Source organism: Coregonus lavaretus, assembly GCF_964263955.1.
Source record: "Coregonus lavaretus genome assembly, chromosome: 4".
In the NCBI taxonomy this organism is placed as follows: domain Eukaryota; kingdom Metazoa; phylum Chordata; class Actinopteri; order Salmoniformes; family Salmonidae; genus Coregonus; species Coregonus lavaretus.
The window spans coordinates 45,088,976-45,107,969 of record NC_139991.1 but is presented as its reverse complement, the minus strand read 5'-3'; the positions used below and the strand labels follow the sequence as shown (position 1 = coordinate 45,107,969).

At 42.6% G+C, this 18,994-nt stretch overlaps 1 protein-coding gene across 3 annotated transcripts; it reads right to left on the bottom strand.

The window, feature by feature from the left end:
* Nucleotides 1–252: 252 nt before the first annotated feature.
* LOC311128117 (S-adenosylmethionine synthase-like) lies at nucleotides 253–9,378 on the bottom strand (the record flags this gene model as incomplete). 3 transcript variants are annotated; one of them, XM_084160089.1, is made up of 9 exons in its annotated part: nucleotides 9,075–9,378; nucleotides 4,280–4,357; nucleotides 3,943–4,065; nucleotides 3,695–3,807; nucleotides 3,421–3,564; nucleotides 2,490–2,708; nucleotides 2,126–2,308; nucleotides 1,797–1,930; nucleotides 253–1,633 (listed from the first exon to the last, which is right to left on the bottom strand). In XM_084160089.1, exons 1-9 carry the CDS (start codon nucleotides 9,163–9,165, stop codon nucleotides 1,531–1,533), a joined length of 1,188 nt encoding a protein of 395 aa, XP_084016215.1. In that variant the 5' UTR covers nucleotides 9,166–9,378. The 3 variants fall into 3 exon arrangements, with proteins under 3 accessions (XP_084016215.1, XP_084016216.1, XP_084016217.1); XM_084160090.1 differs by having other exon boundaries at nucleotides 1,797–1,926; nucleotides 9,075–9,260; XM_084160091.1 differs by lacking the exon at nucleotides 253–1,633 and having other exon boundaries at nucleotides 1,793–1,930; nucleotides 9,075–9,335.
* Between the last annotated feature and the right edge of the window lie 9,616 nt (nucleotides 9,379–18,994).

The window sequence follows — 18,994 nt, the reverse complement described above, 5'->3', positions numbered from 1 at the left end:
TGTATGACCAAAGCTAAACTATATCAAGTATTTTACCCAAATAAAAACGTTTCCATTTCAGCGACTGACCCGTTCGTCTAAATCATTCCCACAAAGGGGGGCAATGGTGCAGTGCAATCCAAACACTGTACATTACATTGTCCTCATTAGGGACATGATATTCTACCTCTCCCAATTCAGTTGTTTCTGTTACAGACACCATGGCGGTTTGTGCTCCAAGAGTTGCATGTTGACGAGAATAAAAGACTTACGTAGAGAACGCCAGAACATACTTTTATTCAAAGATTTCACGTGGGACAGCGTTTCTTTCCGAAATGGAACATTTCAGCCAAGGGAAGGGATGTATGACTTAAGAGACAGGCTATGTAACGGGTTGGGGATGGTAGCAGGAGTAGGTAGGGTGTGGATGGCGTGGAAGGGAAAACACTAGAAAAGGCACTTTTTCACCTTCAGTAACCAGATTTAAAAACCTATTTTATAATGTAGAGAAAATAAGAGCCAGTCCCCACAGACCCACTAATGAGAGCATTGTAAACGAGACCGGTTTCTCTGTACAACACCAGCCAGACTTTTGCTTCCATCTGTGGGCCTATGGGAACAAAAACATTTAAATTGTTTTACTTCTTGGGGAGTTAAGTAATCTCACAAACCTAAAATATAAATAACACAGGCAAATGCTTACTGCACCACCTTGTGGCTGCAACCCAAAGTTTTTCTGTAGAACACTTCAGGAACCAGGGTAAAGACAGCCCCTCATCAGGAGTGACAAGCCGAGTTTCTCTGTAGCCACAGTCTGAGGGGGAGTGCCTTGCCCTCACCTATCAGACGGGGACAAACCTAACAAAATTCTAGAACTTTCACATGAAATCTTCAAGTGACAAAGGATGAGCTAGAGATATGGAAGGTACACCCCAACAAGCCAGAGGTCATTAGCAGCTTCTGACTTCTCTGTAATACATCAGAAAACATGGTCTGAAGGGATGATGCTTCCAAACGAGGTACTATATTTTACGACACTCACGTTCCTCTTCACCAATTACATTTTTGGTTACGTCTGTCAATTTGCAAAAGAAAATCAATTTTTATAAAAAATAGTTAAGGGTACAAGAGTTGCATACTAATTACCCAATTACTCCTAGCAATCTTCAATCCTAAATGTGCCATCACTTATTTATCCTACAGGAGAAACATGAGTGGGGGTTACGTACAGGGGGGAGGGGGGGGGGTTAGTCTGAGTACCAGTCTCTTTAGCTAACATTCTACTCCTTGGCACATGACATGGAGTACAGGGAGTGGATTAGCTAAAGATACTGGTGGACAGGCTAGGGTGAGAATACATTTCTGTGAAGGCAAATCACAACTACAGAACAGTCAGGGAAAGAAGACCGGGAAATGGATTTCAAGGAGTGTGCAAGCAATTTGAAGTGGGTAGAGATGAGGGGACAGGAGTGTAACATTTTTCCCTCCCAGAGTGTTGGTTTTTCTGTAGCACACCTACAGCTCTGGGTGGGAAAGTTGGGGGTGAGGGGTTCAGTATTTGAGCTTTTTGGGGACCTCCCAGGGGAAGGCCTCCCGCCCAAAGTGGCCATAGGCAGCGGTCCGCTGGTAGATGGGCTTTTTCAGGTCGAGCTCCCTGGAACACAGAGAAACACAATAACGTGTTGAACTGGGTAAATAACTGCATAGATTACCAGAGGGCAAACCAAGCTGTGTAACATCACCATTTAAAATGTAGAACCCCTCCACCAACAAGGACCAGCTTTGACCCCATGGGACACCATTGTTCCACACTCTACCTGACAATGACACCAGGGCGGAGGTCAAAGTTCTTCTTGACAATGTCCAGCAGCTCCCGCTCACTCTTCTGGGAAGTCCCATAGTGGAAGATGGAGATGGACAGGGGATGGGCCACTCCAATGGCATAGGCTACCTGACAACACAGCCACTTATTAACAAACAGGATCAAGATTCACATAACAGGTAATAATAACATATGCTTCCTTTACTTTTCATGTCACGGTGATGCATAACAGCTATAAGTGAATGACTCATATAGCAATCAAAACCTGACAACAACAAAAAGACAAATAAACAGTTAGGTTACAGCCATTAGCTCATTCCTCACCTGGACCAGTACACGCTTGCAGAGCTCAGCTTTAACCAGGGACTTGGCCACCCAGCGAGCAGCGTAGGCAGCAGAGCGGTCTACCTTAGTGTAGTCTTTCCCTGAGAAGGCCCCTCCACCGTGGGCCCCCCAGCCTCCGTAGGTGTCCACAATGATCTTACGTCCTGTCAGGCCAGCATCACCCTGTGAAGGGGAAAGGAAGAGTCAGCCAAGTAGCCCAGGACAGCCTTGGAAGTGTCTATCTCGTGGTGATAAGAGCGCCTACTTTTTAATGACTGACAATGTGCCTACTTGATCACATCACAATGGATATTTTTTTTTCTTCCCGTACATCTATTGAGGACTGGTCTAGAATATATCTCACCTGAGGGCCTCCGATGACGAACCGGCCGCTAGGCTGCAGGTGGTAGATGGTGTCGTCATCCAGGTACACGGTGGGAACCACTGCCTTCACAACCTGCTCCTTCAGCGCGTCACGCATCTCATCCAGGCAAATTACCTCGTCGTGCTGCACAGACACCACGACAGTGTGCACACGCACTGGAAGCATGGCCCCACGGTCCTGCCTGTACTGAACGGTCACCTAGAGAGGGGGAGACGAGGTATGACATGTAATTCAAAGTGTACAAGCATGTCTGACAAGGTAAGGCAAAGTACACGGCGCTTGTAACGCCAAGGTAGTGGGTTCGATCCCCGGGACCACCCATACACAAAAATGTATGCACGCATGACTGTAAGTCGCTTTGGATAAAAGCGTCTGCTAAATGGCATATTATTATTATTATTACTAGGATACCTGCATACAAGTGGAGATAGCTGTGCAAGTGTGCCTGAAAGGCCTGCTTTATAACATGCATCTGGACAAGGGATTTCCATAAATTGATATGTGAACATAGCCGCAGGGATTGACATTAAGGGTTGCCCTATTGCCCGGGGCAAGTGACCTGAGGAGTTGTGCAAGTTGAGCCTGCTCGGTTGCACCATTGGTCAGGATTTTTTAAAACATGATAACCTAAATGCAAAGAATTCCAGTAGTCTGGTCTTTCTGGTTCCACCCCATGTGTACGTGAAAATAACTTAATTTTCTGCCAAGTGATCAGAATCTTCCGGCAACCAAAGAAATACTCATTTTCAGACCTTAACCCATAAGAGTAAGCCGGGGGAGGGGTGGGGGTACTACTAAGCTATTTGGAATGTTTTTAAGGTCATACCAAGGATAATTTTGCTATTTGATTTTGAATTTTAAATGTTAATCCCTGCCGTATTTGGAGTATAGGCTGCGTGCTGAATCTAACCTGAGTTTTGGAGTCTGGTCTCAGCCAGGGCAGGGTTCCGTTGCGGCGTAGTTCAGCCATCTTGGCATTGAGCTTGTGGGCGAGGACGATGGTGAGGGGCATACACTCCTCAGTCTCATCAGTGGCATAACCAAACATCAGACCCTATAACACAAAACACAGTCTAACACTTAGTGCGGAGACAAAAACCATTAAAAACTAATATACAGTTGAGCATCAGGCCCAGTCAATTAGTCACTGACTCACAAATATTCAAATACAGGAGGCTTCTAACCTGGTCTCCAGCCCCCACATCCTCCTCTTTGCGGTCCAGGTGAACACCCTGAGCGATGTCAGGGGACTGCTGCTCCAGAGCCACCAGGACGTTGCAGGTCTTATAGTCAAAGCCTGCGGGAAGGGAATATAATCAAACCTCAGTGTTACTTACTGTCTATATCTCTTTGCCAAAGCTAACCTGTGACTTCTTAAAACCATGTATTCAATGAAGTGAGCAATTAAATCAGAGCAAATTTGCAGCAATACCCTTGGAGGAGTCGTCATAGCCAATGTGCTTGATGGTGTCCCTGACGACCTTCTGGTAATCAACGTTGGCCCTGGAGGTGACCTCCCCTGCCAGCAGAATCATCCCAGTCTTAGCCACTGTCTCTGAAAAGACGCAGACAGAAAGAGAAAACATGTGAGCAAAAGACTGGGGATGGATGGAGGGAAATCAAGTGAAGGAAAGTGAGGTAAACGTGTGCATTAGCTAATTAGGAAGACGAAGGGAGGACAGAAGCAAGGGCATGTTACAGCATCAGACAGCGCAACATGGACAAACCTATAGAAAGGTTCATTTTTTATAGATGTGATTGATCCTTACCACATGCCACTTTCGCATCAGGGTCCTGCTTGAGATGCGCATCGAGCACAGCGTCGCTGATCTGGTCACAAAGCTTATCTGTCAAGAGAAACAAGAGTTATGGGGTGTATCGTGCAGCAAAAAAAGACCCTACTAAACACTTCAAGACATGTTATGCCTGCAAAACCAATAACCTTTTATGGACCAAACTGGGCAACAAGCCAGACTCCGCAGCCACGGCCAGGTATACAGTGCATTCGGAAAGTATTCAGACCCCTTGACTTTCCACATTTGGTTACGTTAGCCTTATTCTAAAATATATATTTTTTTATTCCCCTCAATCTACACACAATAACCCATAATGACAAAGCAATAACAGGTTTAGACATTTTTGCAAATGTATAAAAAATTAAACTGAAATATGACATTTACATAAGTAATCAGACCCTTTACGCAGTACTTTGTTGAAGCACCTTTGGCAGCGATTAGCCTCGAGTCTTCTTGGGTATGAAGCTACAAGCTTGGCGCACCTGTATTTGGGCAGATCCTCTCAAGCTGGGTCAGGTTGGATGGGGAGAGACGCTGCACAGCTATTTTCAGGTCTCTCCAGAGATGTTCGATCAGGTTCAAGTCCGGGCTCTGGCTGGGCCACTCAAGGACAGAGACTTGTCCTGAAGCCACTCCTGTGTTGTCTTGGCTGTGTGCTTAGGGTCGTTGTCCTGTTGGAAGGTGAACCTTCGCCCCAGTCTGAGGTCCTGAGCACTCTGGAGCAGGTTTTCAATCAAGGATCTCTGTACTTTGCTCCATTCATCTTTCCCTCGATCATGACTAGTCCTTCCAGTCCCTGCCGCTGAAAAACATCCGCACAGCATGATGCTGCCACCACCACGCTTCACTGTAGGAATGGTGCCAGGTTTCCTCCAGACATTTACATTTTAGTCTTTAGCAGACGCTCTTATCCAGAGCAACTTACAGTTCGTGAGTGCATACATTTTTTATTTTTCATACTGGCCCCCCGTGGGAATCGAACCCACAACCCTGGCGTTGCAGACGTGACGCTTGGCATTCAGGCCAAAGAGTTCAATCTTAGTTTAATCAGACCATCTTGTTTATCATGGTCAGAGTCCTTTAGGCAAATTCCAAGCAGGCTGTCATGTGCCTTTTACTGAGGAGTGGCTTCTGTCTGGCCACTCTACCATAAAGGCCTGATTGGTGGAGTGCTGCAGAGATGGTTGTTCTTCTGGAAGGTTCTCCCATCTCCACAGAGGAACTCTGGAGCTCTGTCAGAGTAACCATCGGGTTCTTGGTCACCTCCCTGACCAAGGCCCTTCTCCCCCGATTGCTCAGCTCTAGGAAGAGTCTTGGTGGTTCCAAACTTATTCCATTTAAGAATGATGGAGGCCACGGTGTTCTTGGGGACCTTCAATGCGGCAGAATTTTTTTGGTACCCTTCCCCAGATCTGTACCTCGACACAACCCTGTCTTAGAGCTCTACAGACAATTCCTTTGACCTCATGGCTTGGTTTTTGCTCTGACATGCACGGTCAACTGTGGGATCTTATATAGACAGGTGTGTGCCTTTCCAAATCATGTCCAATTTACCACAGGTGGACTCCAATGAAGTTGTAGAAACATCAAGGATGATCAACAGAAACAGGATGCACCTGAGCTCAATTTCAAGTCTCATAGCAAAGGGTCTGAATACTAATGTAAATAAGGTATCTGTTTTTATTTTATACATTTGCAATAATTTCTCAAAACCTGTCTACGCTTTGTCATTATGGGGTATTTTGTGTAGATCGATGAGGGAAAAACAAGGCTGTACCATAACAAAATGTCAAAAAAGTGAAGGAGTTTGAATACTTTCCAAATGCACTTTATGATTGACAGCTGCAAAGTACTACAGTTGCCACATTCCTAACAGCAATACATTCACACCCTGGCCTGCACCCCCCCAGCCCTGCAGGGAGACGGGGCAGTCATTGGATCAAGCCTCTACAAGACCTTGTCACACCACTAGCACTATGTTGACTTCAATTTAATGGATTATCATATGCACTGAATCGTCACCACAGTGACTGCTTTCTCAAAGCAGTTTCTTGTGCCAAAAGGTACATGCGACAGGCTGCACACAGTTGCACTGCAGTCCCTGGAGAGGAGACCTAGGCCTATATTTAGAATGGAGATAAGCCTAGATAATCAGCTGCAATGGAAGCTGCCCCCCCCCCCCCTCCCCCATATGTCGAGTGCGCACTGCACTTAAACCTGTACTTTACAGCTGTAGCCAGAACACCTGGCTAGGTACTGTAACGCAAATGTACATTTAGTGGACTGACTTAGCATTAGCAAAGACAAACAATGAGAAGGTAGACACCAGAAGAGCTGAGCAGGGCAGTTGGTTTGAGAGTACTGCAAATACCTTGCTAGCTAACGTTAGCTATGTGGATATAAAAACCACGTGATTTTAGGTGAAAGGAGTACACCATGGCCCCTAGCTGCCATTAGCAACACTGGTGTATTTACACTATAGTGTTGCTCCCTATTGTATTGGTTGCACAAAAACAGTCCAGAGGAAGCCATAAGTTAAATACAATTCAATTTCTACTTATTGTGCTAGTGGGCAGGACAGTTGGTCATTAAAACAGGGGAAATTTGAGACAAAATATTTAAAGGAACGCATTATTAAACATACTTATTCATCTTAACTTAGCGCAAAATAAAAGTCCCACAAGTTATTCATTTTTTGGCCAAATATGGCACACATGCAGGACTTTTATTTTGACATGAGGTAAGTGGAAAGGACGTGGATCAACAGACCCAACCAAATTCATATAGAAATGTGACTTACAGATCTTCATTCTCATTGAAAGCAAATCTAAGAAACGGTAGATGTGTTGTAAGTGAGCTATTTATTTCTATGCTTCCCGTAAGTTTATTTTTCACATCTTTTACATTTGGTTTTGTACACAAGCTTCAAAGAGCTGAACATACAATATATTTGGTTATGGAAAATATATTTCACAGCAGTTTAGATGGTACAATGATTCGCTACACTATGCTTGCTTTGTCACAAACTGAAAGTAGGCGAACTATTAGAATTGTAGCAACGAGGAGATGGTGGAGCGATGTTTTACATTCGCAGCGAGCATTTTAAAATGTTGTGGTGCCTGTCTGCAAAGTTGTTTCCGCGGGTCGCAAAAAGCCAAATTAACACGACAAACTCAATTAAATGTAAAAGTGCTCCGTTGACATTTCACTGAGATATGCTTGTTTTTGTGAGAAATCTTTGGGGGGAAAAATGAATTTCGCATTCATTCTTATCCAGAGCGACTTACAGTTAGTGAGTGCACACATTTTTTTCATACTGGCCCCCCGCAGGAAACGAACCCACAACCCTGGCGTTGCAAGCGCCATGCTCTACCAACTGAGCTACAGTATACTACATGCCATGTCTCAAAATCAATACCCATCTTACCTGTATACTGTTTTATCTTCTCCGGATTTGAGAAGATAGATTAGTTCAGCGGTAAACCTGTCAGTTAGCCTTAATTCTTGCACAGCATCCAGCCTTGCTGACGTAATATTCCAGATTTTTTGTCATCCTAATTGTGGCCATCCTACAAGGGTCAGAACTCCATTAACTTTTGAACTGATTATGATAGAGACATGAAGTTTGGACCATTGTTTTCTTAGAGGCGTATCTACACAATAACTGTTTTTGACCATTGTTCAAAAGATGCGTTTTTGAATGGACACCCTAGATAGGGAGCAACGCTGTTGTCTAAATACACCAGCATTGCTAATAGAAGTTAAGTGGCCCCATGCTTCTGTCAATCAAAATATCACCCACACAACTGTTAAAGCACTGCAATGAACTAAATTATAAACTGGGTGATTCAAGCCCTGAATGCTGATTGGCTGAAAGCCGTGGTACGTCAGACCGTATACCATGGGTATGACAAAAAAAATACATTTTACTCTTCTAATTACGTTGGTAACCAGTTTATAATAGCAATAAGGCACCTCGGTTGTTTGTGGTATATGGCCAATATACCACGGCTAAGGGCTGTATCCAGGCAATCCGCGTTGCGTCGTGTTTACGAACAGCCCTTAGCCGTGGTATATTGGCCATATACCATACCCCCTCGGGCCTTATTGCTTAAATACACAACGACGGTATTGACAGTTGGAGAGCTCAGCTAACCCAGTGACTGGATAACAACAAAGCCAACTGTACTCAGCACGCGCAGTCGTGAATGCATGTGTCATGTGAACGAGCTCGTTGTCTATTGATGTAACACCAGTGTTTCAACTCGGGCAAATGTACGAATAAATTGACTGAAAGAAACGAATATATAAAAACAATATGGCATAGATGTTCAGTTTTTCAACAAACGCGCCACCTAACATCAGCAGTGATTTAACAATCCAGACAAGTAATTTAGTGGCCTACTTTTCTGGATTAGCATTATCTGCTACTAGCTAACTAGACACCCCATGCTAGGTCGAAGGCATCCCGCGTGGCCTGCACATAAACTGTAAAAAATGGGCCTGAGCCTATCGCGTGTTCCCCATTCACAATGTCGTCCGGCTCAAACATCAGCACATATGAAAAATTGTCAATTAGCTAGTTGACAACCATACAAACAGTATATTAACTGACGTTATGCGTGTTCGTAAAAATGATTGGCACGCATTTGGTAACACTTTGTTACTGTAGTTCGCTGAATCTACGCCATGACCTTGTGTTGAAAAATATAGAAACTAACTACGTTACCTAGCTAGCTAAAATAAGACCGCCACATTGCAAACTCACCTGGGTGACCTTCTCCAACAGATTCAGAGGTGAACAAAAAGCAGTCTTCATCAATGATTGAGTTATGGAAACCGTTCAATTGCCGGTTCATTTTAAAGGAATTGTTGTTTGTCAAGTTATAACTAGCTGGCTACCTAAAATGAGTCAACTATGGTTTAACAAATTATGATTTATCTGACAGTAATTCTAATGCCCAATAAATAATATTTAAAAACCCCACAGCAGGCCTCTAAAGACTTGTTCTTTCGCCGGTGTTCTCGCAAAACAAATTGGTAGTGGTGATATTTATACTTTTTCATGCGTCTTCTTCTTCGGGATTGGGTTGTCGGATCGCATCCAACTTTCAAGGTGCATACACCGCCACCTACTGTACTGGAGCAGACCTGTTTCATGTCTCCCTCCCTCATCCACAACGTGGCAATCAAACCTGTATTACCAAACCGTAGTCTACTCCACACAACTTCCTCTCTCGTACATCCCATATTGACCGATGCACGCAATAAAATTGCCTCCCCTTACTATTAGCATCCCACTCCCAGACAAAGATCGAGCCCTTTTGCCCGGATCAAGGACTTGACTTCCCAGCGACCCAGCGGGACCTGAATAGCACAGAAGGTTGATGGCACCTTAGTTGGGGAGGACGGGCTCGTGGTAATGGCTGGAGCGGAATTCGTGGAATGGTATCATGTATTTCCATGTGTTTGATGCCATTCCATTCGCTCCGGCCATTATTATGAGCCGTCCTCCCCTCAGCAGCCTCCACTGCTGAATATCTACCCCCTCTCTCCTCACAGCACTCTTAGCCACCACATCGACCTTCTCAAATAGCAAGATGGCGCCGACAGACATGGCAGCTCTGCGTCTAGCTCCTAAACAACTTTGCAGTATTTCTTTTGTGTGTGTGTTATTTCATACATTATTAGCCCAGAACGTTTTTTTGTGTTATTACATACAGCCGGAAATAACTTATATTTCTTAATTATATTATTTTACTTTTAGATTTGTGTATTGTTGTGAATTGTTAGATACTACTGCACAGTTGGAGCTAGGAACACAAGCATTTCGCTACACCCGCAATAACATCTGCTAAATCTGTGTATGTGGGCGGGAACCCAACAAAAGCTTATCACCATTCCCATCCTCTCCAATCCCATTAACAGCGCCATCATCCACAAACAAGACTCCCCTATCCGACCTACCCGTCTTCACACTACTCAACACAGCAGCCGAGTGTTTTCACCTCCTCTACCCATCTCAAACCTATAATCATGGCCATCAACTCTGCCGCATACACTGACACATAATCAGTTAACCGCTTACATACTATAACTTTGAAATCTGGGATATACACCCCAGACCCTACCCGTCCACTGATTGGATCCTTTGAACAATCTGTATATATCCTTAAAAACAAATAAAACCGATTATCTATATATCTCTCCACACACCATCTCACGTCCTCACCCCATTCTCTCCTGCCCTCAATCATGTTTACATATACACATGGTTTTGGAAACATCCACGGAGGATCTCTCTCTCCCCCAGTCCATATTCTACCACCGTCTGCCCAATGTCCACCCGTTTGCCCTCTGCTTACCCACTCCTCGCTCCCAGTATTCCCCAGTTGGCGTGACTGCAGGATGTCCTTCTGATTTCCCTTTCAACCTCACCCAGTACGCTAATGCAAGTTTGTCCCACCTTATCCTCAGTGGCAGTTCCCCACTATCCACCTGCAATGTCTCAACAGGTGTCGTCCTGAAGGCACCCACATACAATCTCAGGGCCCTTGACTGTATCCTATCCAGGCACTGTAGTACCATTTTGGCTGCCGATCCAATAACAAAGCATCCAAAGATTACCTGATCAATGCCTGGTACATGTACAACAGTGTTTGTCTATCTGACCCCCAATCATATCCTGCCACTGCCCTCATGAGGTTCAGCACCTTCCTACACGTAATTTCGATACACGCAACGTCTCTTCCACGTAAGCCTCTCATCAAATCACATACCTAAATACTTAAACTCAGACACCCTACCTATATCCTGACAGTATATTTGCAGCCTAACATCTTTAACCTTCCTCCTAGAAAACACCATAAAGCAGGACTTGGCCACAGACATCCTAAAGAGGGCACGACAAAGCCTATTCCCCCTCAGGAGACTGAAAAGATTTGGCATGGATCCTCAGATCCTCAAAAAATTCTACAGCTGCACCATCGAGAGCATCCTGACTGGTTGCATCACCGCCTGGTATGGCAACTGCTTGGCCTCCGATCGCAAGGCACTACAGAGGGTAGTGCGTACGGCCCAGTACATCACTGGGGCCAAGCTTCCTGCCATCCAGGACCTCTATACCAGGCGGTGTCAGAGGAAGGCCCTCAAAATTGTCAAAGACTCCAGCCACCCTAGTCATAGACTGTTCTCCCTGCTACCACACGGCAAGCGGTACCGGAGTGCCAAGTCTAGGTCCAAAAGACTTCTCAACAGCTTTTACCCCCAAGCCATAAGACTCCTGAACAGCTAATCATGGCTACCCGGACTATTTGCACTGCCCCCCCACCCCATCCTTTTTACGCTGCTGCTACTCTGTTAATTATTTATGCATAGTCACTTTAACTCTACCCACATGTACATATTACTTCAATTATCTCAACTAGCCGGTGCCCCCGCACATTGACTCTGCACCGGTACCCCCCTGTATATATAGCCTCCCTACTGTTATTTTATTTTACTTCTGCTCTTTTTTTCTCAACACTTTTTTTGTTGTTGTTTTATTTTTACTTTTTTTGTTAAAATAAATGCACTGTTGGTTAAGGGCTGTAAGTAAGCATTTCACTGTAATGTCTGCACCTGTTGTATTCGGCGCATGTGACCAATACAATTTGATTTGATTTGATTTGAACCCCCACGTTAAAGACCAATCTTCCACAACTCCCACAGCTTCTTGCATCTTCCTCATCACATATTTCACATTCCCACCTCTCTTCCATACAGCCCCATCATCAGCATACAAGGCCAGACCCACTCCCTGTCCCACCTCCTTAAAGGTGTCATCCATCATCAGGGTGAACAACACTGGACTAACTACACTTCTCTGAGTATACTCTAAAAATTAGGGGTTCAACAAAGGTTCTTCTAAGATCCTCAAAGTTCTTTGAAGAACCTTAGGGTTCTTGGCACTGAAAATTGCCCCTAAAAGGTTCTTCCAAGAACCCCATAGGAGGTGGGGTTCATCGAGGAACCTCCTTAGTTGGTGGGGGTTCTTGTAGGAACCTAACTGCCCAACTGAAACATTTGGATTTGAAAGGACAGCAGGTGCAGGCACTTAACTGAACAATTAAAAAATCTCCTCAATTTAGGGTAAGGTTTGCCCCTTCTGTGATCTAAATTGATATTGTTTTATGATGATACCATCTATCTTTTTATATTTGTGCAAATCTTATAAAAATGGACACAATTCAATGGATATCAATCAACAAAGAGGTAAGAATATGTAGGCTATAAGAATATGTTGAAGGCTAGCTATATTGGGGGCAGATGACTGAACTGATCACTTTTGTGTCTGTGTCTGCAGGTATACAGACGAGGAGGCATACAAAGGTACACTACCGTTCAAAAGTTTGGGGTCACTTAGAAATGTCCTTGTTTTTTAATGTTTTTGTCCATTAAAATAACACAATATAGTGTAGACATTGTTAATGTTGTAAATGGCTATTGTAGCTGGAAACGGCTGATTTTTAATGGGAATTTCTACATAGGCGTACAGAGGCCCATTATCAGCAACCATCAGTCCTGTGTTCCAATGGCACGTTGTGTTTGCTAATCCAAGTTGATCATTTTAAAAGGCTAATTGATCATTAGAAAACCCTTTTGCAATTATGTTAGCACTGCTGAAAACTGTTGTGCTGATTAAATAAGCAATAAAACTGGCCTTCTTGAGACTAGTTGAGTATCTGGAGCATCCGCAATTGTGGGTTTGATTACAGGCTCAAAATGGCCAGAAACAAAAAACTTTATTCTGAAACTCGTCAATCTATTCTTGTTCTGAGAAATGAAGGCTATTCCATGCGAGAAATTTCTAAGAGGCCCCGGTGCACAACTGAGCAAGAGGACAAATACATTAGTGTGTCTAGTTTGAGAAACAGACGTCTCACAGGTCCTCAACTGGCAGCTTCATTAAATAGTACCCGCAAAACCCCAGTCTCAACATCACCAGTGAAGAGGCGACTCCGGGATGCTGACCTTCTAGGCAGAGTTGCATAGAAAAAGTCCAGTGTCTGTGTTCTTTTGCCCATCTTAATCTTTTATTTTTATTGGCCAGTCTGAGATATGGCTTTTTCTTTGCAACTCTGAAGGTCAGCATCCCGGAGTCGCCTCTTCACTGTTGACGTTGAGACTGGTGTTTTGCGCACCTTGCATCTTATACATGTCCTACATCTGATTTGATGGCCTTGACGACGTTTCCAGATGTAACATTCTGCTGGTTGGCTCAGAAAATACCACCATTACTCTGTTCTCCTGTACCTCATCTCCCTGCCTGTTTGCTCTCCTAGATTCCCCCCTTCCATTTCTGTCCCCATCTGTGGTAAATCCACCCACATCCCCTTATCTGAACCTTTCCCTTTTTTTCTTCATACAGTCGTGTAGGTAGACTCATCACTAATCCGACTACCGTCCTTCATCCAACTCAGATTTACTCAGGGGTGAAAGTAGATTTAATTTCTTCTCGGCACGGGACCTCCTACGTTTGCACACGCGTGCACAAAAAAAAAAGTATGGGCCTAACAAGTATGCTGCCCTAGGTGAGACCAGAAATTGCCACCCCTCTCCTATCGCCGCTAAACTAGAATAGTGTACATCAGGGGTCGGTAATAGGTTTGGCCTTGGGCAAAAAGAAATCACAGCTAATAGTCGGCAGAACAGAACAGCAGCCCAATCCATAGGCCTATGCTACAGATTAAACACATCTGGTTAATAGGCTATATAATCAGTTCAATGTCAATAACATATCCTAATATTTTTGTTAACTTAATTTATTCACTTATATGCCTTCAGAATGAGGTTCTTATTCTCAAACACCCCTTTTACCCCACTTGGCCTTCTCATTACTAAAATGGCTAAAGAGCTCAAATTGGGAAAAAGTCTGATTTAATTTGATACACATTTTATAATTTAATTTGAAATATTTTTATTTTCAGTGTTATGTTTAACTCAAGCCTTTTCATTAGGGGCGCAATGTTAAAAAGTATTAGAAATATTGATTTGTTTATTACTTTTTGGACTTCGAAAACTGTCACAGTAATGAGAATTTAGTGAACATTTTGGTAAAATTTACATTTACATTTTAGTCATTTAGCAGACGCTCTTATCCAGAGCGACTTACAGTTAGTGAATACATATCTTTTTCATACTGGCCCCCCGTGGGAATCGAACCCACAACCCTGGCGTTGCAAACGCCATGCTCTATCAACTGAGCTACATCCCTGCCGGCCATTCCCTCCCCTACCCTGGACGACGCTGGGCCAATTGTGCGTCGCCCCATGAGTCTCCCGGTCGCGGCCGGCTGCGACAGAGCCTGGATTCGAACCAGGATCTCTAGTGGCACAGTTAGCACTGCTATGCAGTGCCTTAGACCACTGCGCCACTCAGGAGCAAAATGCATAATATCTGATCAAAAAACATAATAATAATTATGAAACAGATAAGTACAGATCCTAATCTCAGTGATTCAAGAGGACATTTTGTGAAAAATTACATATACAGATATACAATTATATATATATTTTTTGCATGTGTTACAATGCATAATTGTCCCTTGAAGTGATGAAGTCTAAAGAGTCTTAATGAATTGACTTGAACTGAGAGGAAATAATGCCCCAATATTCTAATGTACTGAATGAGAGGTAACATCTGAACAGTGCACTACCTCCTGTCCTGTGCCATTAATGTCCAGACCCCAATTGGCTGGGGTGGGAGGCCTACTTAAAGCTTTGATGTTGTTTCGCCTACTCCACGAGTAGGCAGGCTACTCTTTGTTATTGTGAGTTATCATCAATCATCCTCTTTTCATCAACATCTTCTGATACCTTCCAATCCACACAAAAAAACCTGCCCTTGATATTTTCCTACTAGCACTGACTTTGCTGATAACTACTTTATTGAGGGAAAATGTACTTGCTACGACTGTGGTATGTGGTTGTCTCACCTAGCTATCTTAAGATGAATGCACTAATTGTAAGTCACTCTGGATAAGAGCGTCTGCTAAATGACTAAAATGTGTTGTCAACCAAACAAGTCAATATTACTTTTGTAATACAGTAAATAGCCTAAAGTTAAGGCTATTGTTGTATCTAAATAATATGATGCTAATTATGCTGTGAGACCAAGGAGTCCGCTTACACTGTACTTTGATTATAAAGGTTTATTTATATCACAAGATTTCAGCGTAAATTGACAGACATCTGCAGGCATCTGGAGAACAACAGACTCAAAATAATATGTTGTTCTGTCCTCCTTTGTTTTAACCGTGGTATTTATATCCTATGCCCTATGTAACATAATATGGGTGTTTTCCCCTACACCAATCCCAGGACTCCACCTAACAGACTTCCTCGGCTTTAGGGTGCCCCTATAGAACTACTCCCCAGATGCTCCCTTAAGCTGAGTCAACATCCTCTAAAACCATTTGAAACCATTAGCAAAGTCATAAACTGTTGAAACACTACATATTTCCCCCCTTCGAGACTAATTAAGTCTCGAAAACAAAAAGAATAGGATTATGACAAATAACAATTTCTCTTATTGAGTATTGTAGTGTATTAAAATTATGTCTTTGTTAAAGGTTTTTCAGGAAGAAATGGAAGGTTGATTATTGCTATCAAGAGGGAAGGTTTTAGCGTGACGTCACATATGACAGACAGGAAGTGGGTGGTAAGATACGGGGATTGAACAGTAGAGGGAGCTATTCAACTCTTGGAAGGCTATATAAAGGGGGGAGCAGCGACGAAGAGTTAGAATACAGCAAGATTTATTTGGGTCTGGTTCTCCGGACATTGTGTCTGTACTTACGCTGGAACCTTGTGGTTTGAATAAAGGCCTTTGAACACGAGACAGCCTAAGCAGACTCCTTGATTGACGGTAACACCTACGAATAACCTACACTACAAATGGAGGCACCGCTGAGATATTGATTGCATCGTTGTTGGTCCCTTTCCTGGATTCGCGAGGTGACTACTGTCCAAGCCGGCTTTAAAAGGTGAGAGATTACTCACAAAGAAATTTGGCCATTGGTTATCCCGCTGATTCATGAGAGGGCTTTGACGGTGTACAGTTAAAAGTACTTGGGTCATGGTTGATGTGGGGTGTTTCTGTCGATTAGGAGTCTGATAACAAATATTCTAAATTTGGTTGATGGGTAAACGGGGAATAATAGCATGTTTAGGATAATGGATTGGTAGAGAATAAATGTTGGAAGACGTCTGCATAGTTAGGGCACCGTGAATACGGAAAAGACCTCGGATCGAGGCGATTCTTTAGGAATGGGCCATAAAATCCTTGCAACGCGTTATGTGGTGTAAGGTTAATTCTGGGAATTATTAAGCTGGACGAATTATATGCATGTTATATACTCATCGTATGGTTGACGAACTATAATGTATGGGGTAACCTCTCTATGATTATCCAGAACTTACGGCAACAAAAAGTTAGACGGAGATAATTGCGATGATGATGATTTGGCCACGGTGCGGGGTGTTCATTTGTATAGCTAGTAGGCCGCAGTTGGCTAGAGGCTGAAGCTAAGGCTGGATTGTTTTGGGCCACGTGGTGCCTCGTGGCTAATGTTTGATTGTTTCAGGCCACGTGGTACATCGTTGCTAAGGCTAATTTTTGTAAGGCTAAAGTGTGAATCATGCTACATTCTACATGGTGGCTGAGGTGGATGCTAATGCTACATGCTAATTGTGTTTTGTGCCGCAGTGTACCTTAGGCTAAGCTAAATGCTAATGCTACATGCTAATTGTGTTGCGTGCTACATGCTAACGGATATCCTTAGAGATTCCATTGCGATGGATTAAAGTCTCTTAAACTTGTCACTGTCTGTAAGTCAGGTTGTATGTTTTGTGAGCGCTGTTAAATGTTGGTTGACTAGGAGGGGAACGAAAGGTACAGCTGGACTGTTATCGATTTAGTGGAGGTGAAAACGTGTTTTTGATTGGATGTGCGCATGCGGGATTTTACAGGGCTAGAGCTACGACATGCGGTCGTGCTGAGCCTACGAAACAAAATGGTGGCGTAAGGTCATATGTTGTTTGGGGTTTCTTTTCAAGGGTTTAATGGCTACCGGAAAAGAAAGGTGAACATGACTCTTTTAAAATCGTTAAAGTAACTGTTATGTGAACGTTAAACTATTTGTAGAGATGTAGTAAATTTATAAATTGAATATATGTTGACGAAGTATAATGCATTGATTTGAATGACGGATTAAAATAAAATTAAAATGTTTTGAGCGATCTATTTCTTCTTGGGGTCAGGTTTTAAAATGTTTTGAGCTATTTATTTCTTCCTGGGTTCGGGTTGGTAGCAGAATATATATATTGAATGTGAATAAATGCTTGTCTGTATTGTTTTCTTCCCTTGTTATATGAGGCTATAGAACGGAGCAAAGGAGAGAGAGAGGGGGGTTAACGTGTGCGTGACGTGACGTGACGTGACAAGGTGTGACGCAGGCAGAGGATCATTCAAAATCAGGCTAGTACTTTTTGTCTACAAATCTTTCCCTAGGATGTTGGATGCAATGACACTCTCTTAGACGCTTGGCAACGGACTGATCAGTGAATAAAAGTTGCAGTTTTGGGTCTCTGTGCATTACTGGGCCTGACTGGGGGATTCGGTTGGAAAGCAGGTACTGACATTATTCTGTGATATTGAAATATTTGGCTTCATATTAAACAATGGTTTATATTGGTGTGGTATTGTTGTAGATTGGAAGTCTTTTATTCTGTGATATTAAAATACTTGGGTGCATATTGTTTTATTCTGTGATAGTAAAATACTTGGGTGCATATTAAACAATGGAATTTATTGGGGTGATGGTGTTGTAGATTGGAATTCCATGTTGTTTGGATTGCTGTGGAAGTTGACTACTGGTATTCACTTTCCGGAGGGGTTAAGGTAAGTGGGTCCTAAATTGGTAAAATAGGTGTAGAAATAAAAATTGGTCTTAATTATTCAAAATTATTCATAGTTGTTCATTAAAATTTTAATTGAATAATTTAATGGATTTTTTTTAGGGGGGTTTAAAATTTTAATATTCATATTTTAATTTGTTTAGTTATTCATATTTTTCAAAAAAAAAATTAATATTCATATTTTTTGGAAAAATTTTAAATTCAGATTTTTAGAATTTTTTAATATTCATATTTTTTAATTTTTAATATTCAGAATTTTAAATTTTTTATTATTCATATTTTAATTTTTTTTACTATTCATATTTAAAAAAATAATAATAATAATAATAATAATCTTGGTTTTCTCTCGGGTTGTTTAGGTTATATTAATAATTAAAGGGGGGGAAGCCATAGGCTATATAGGCTAAAATAAATAGTTCACAATAAAGAAAGATAAAAGAGGACTTACAATGGGGAGAAAGGATAGCAAGGCTATGAAAGTTATTACACCGGTTAATATAGTCGAACATAGTAATCCTTTAGTTAAGGGTATTGCGAGATTATCCGGCAAATGGAACAAACGTTGGCCTGACATTGAACAACCCTGGCCAGAGGAAGGGACTCTTAATCCGGATGTTATCAACATCATGAAAGTACTTCTGTCAATTTACAAGGCAGATCAGAAGAAGGGAAAACAAAAGGAACGACGTAAAGAGAAGAGACAAAGGGAGCTGGGTGTTCTTAAATTGTT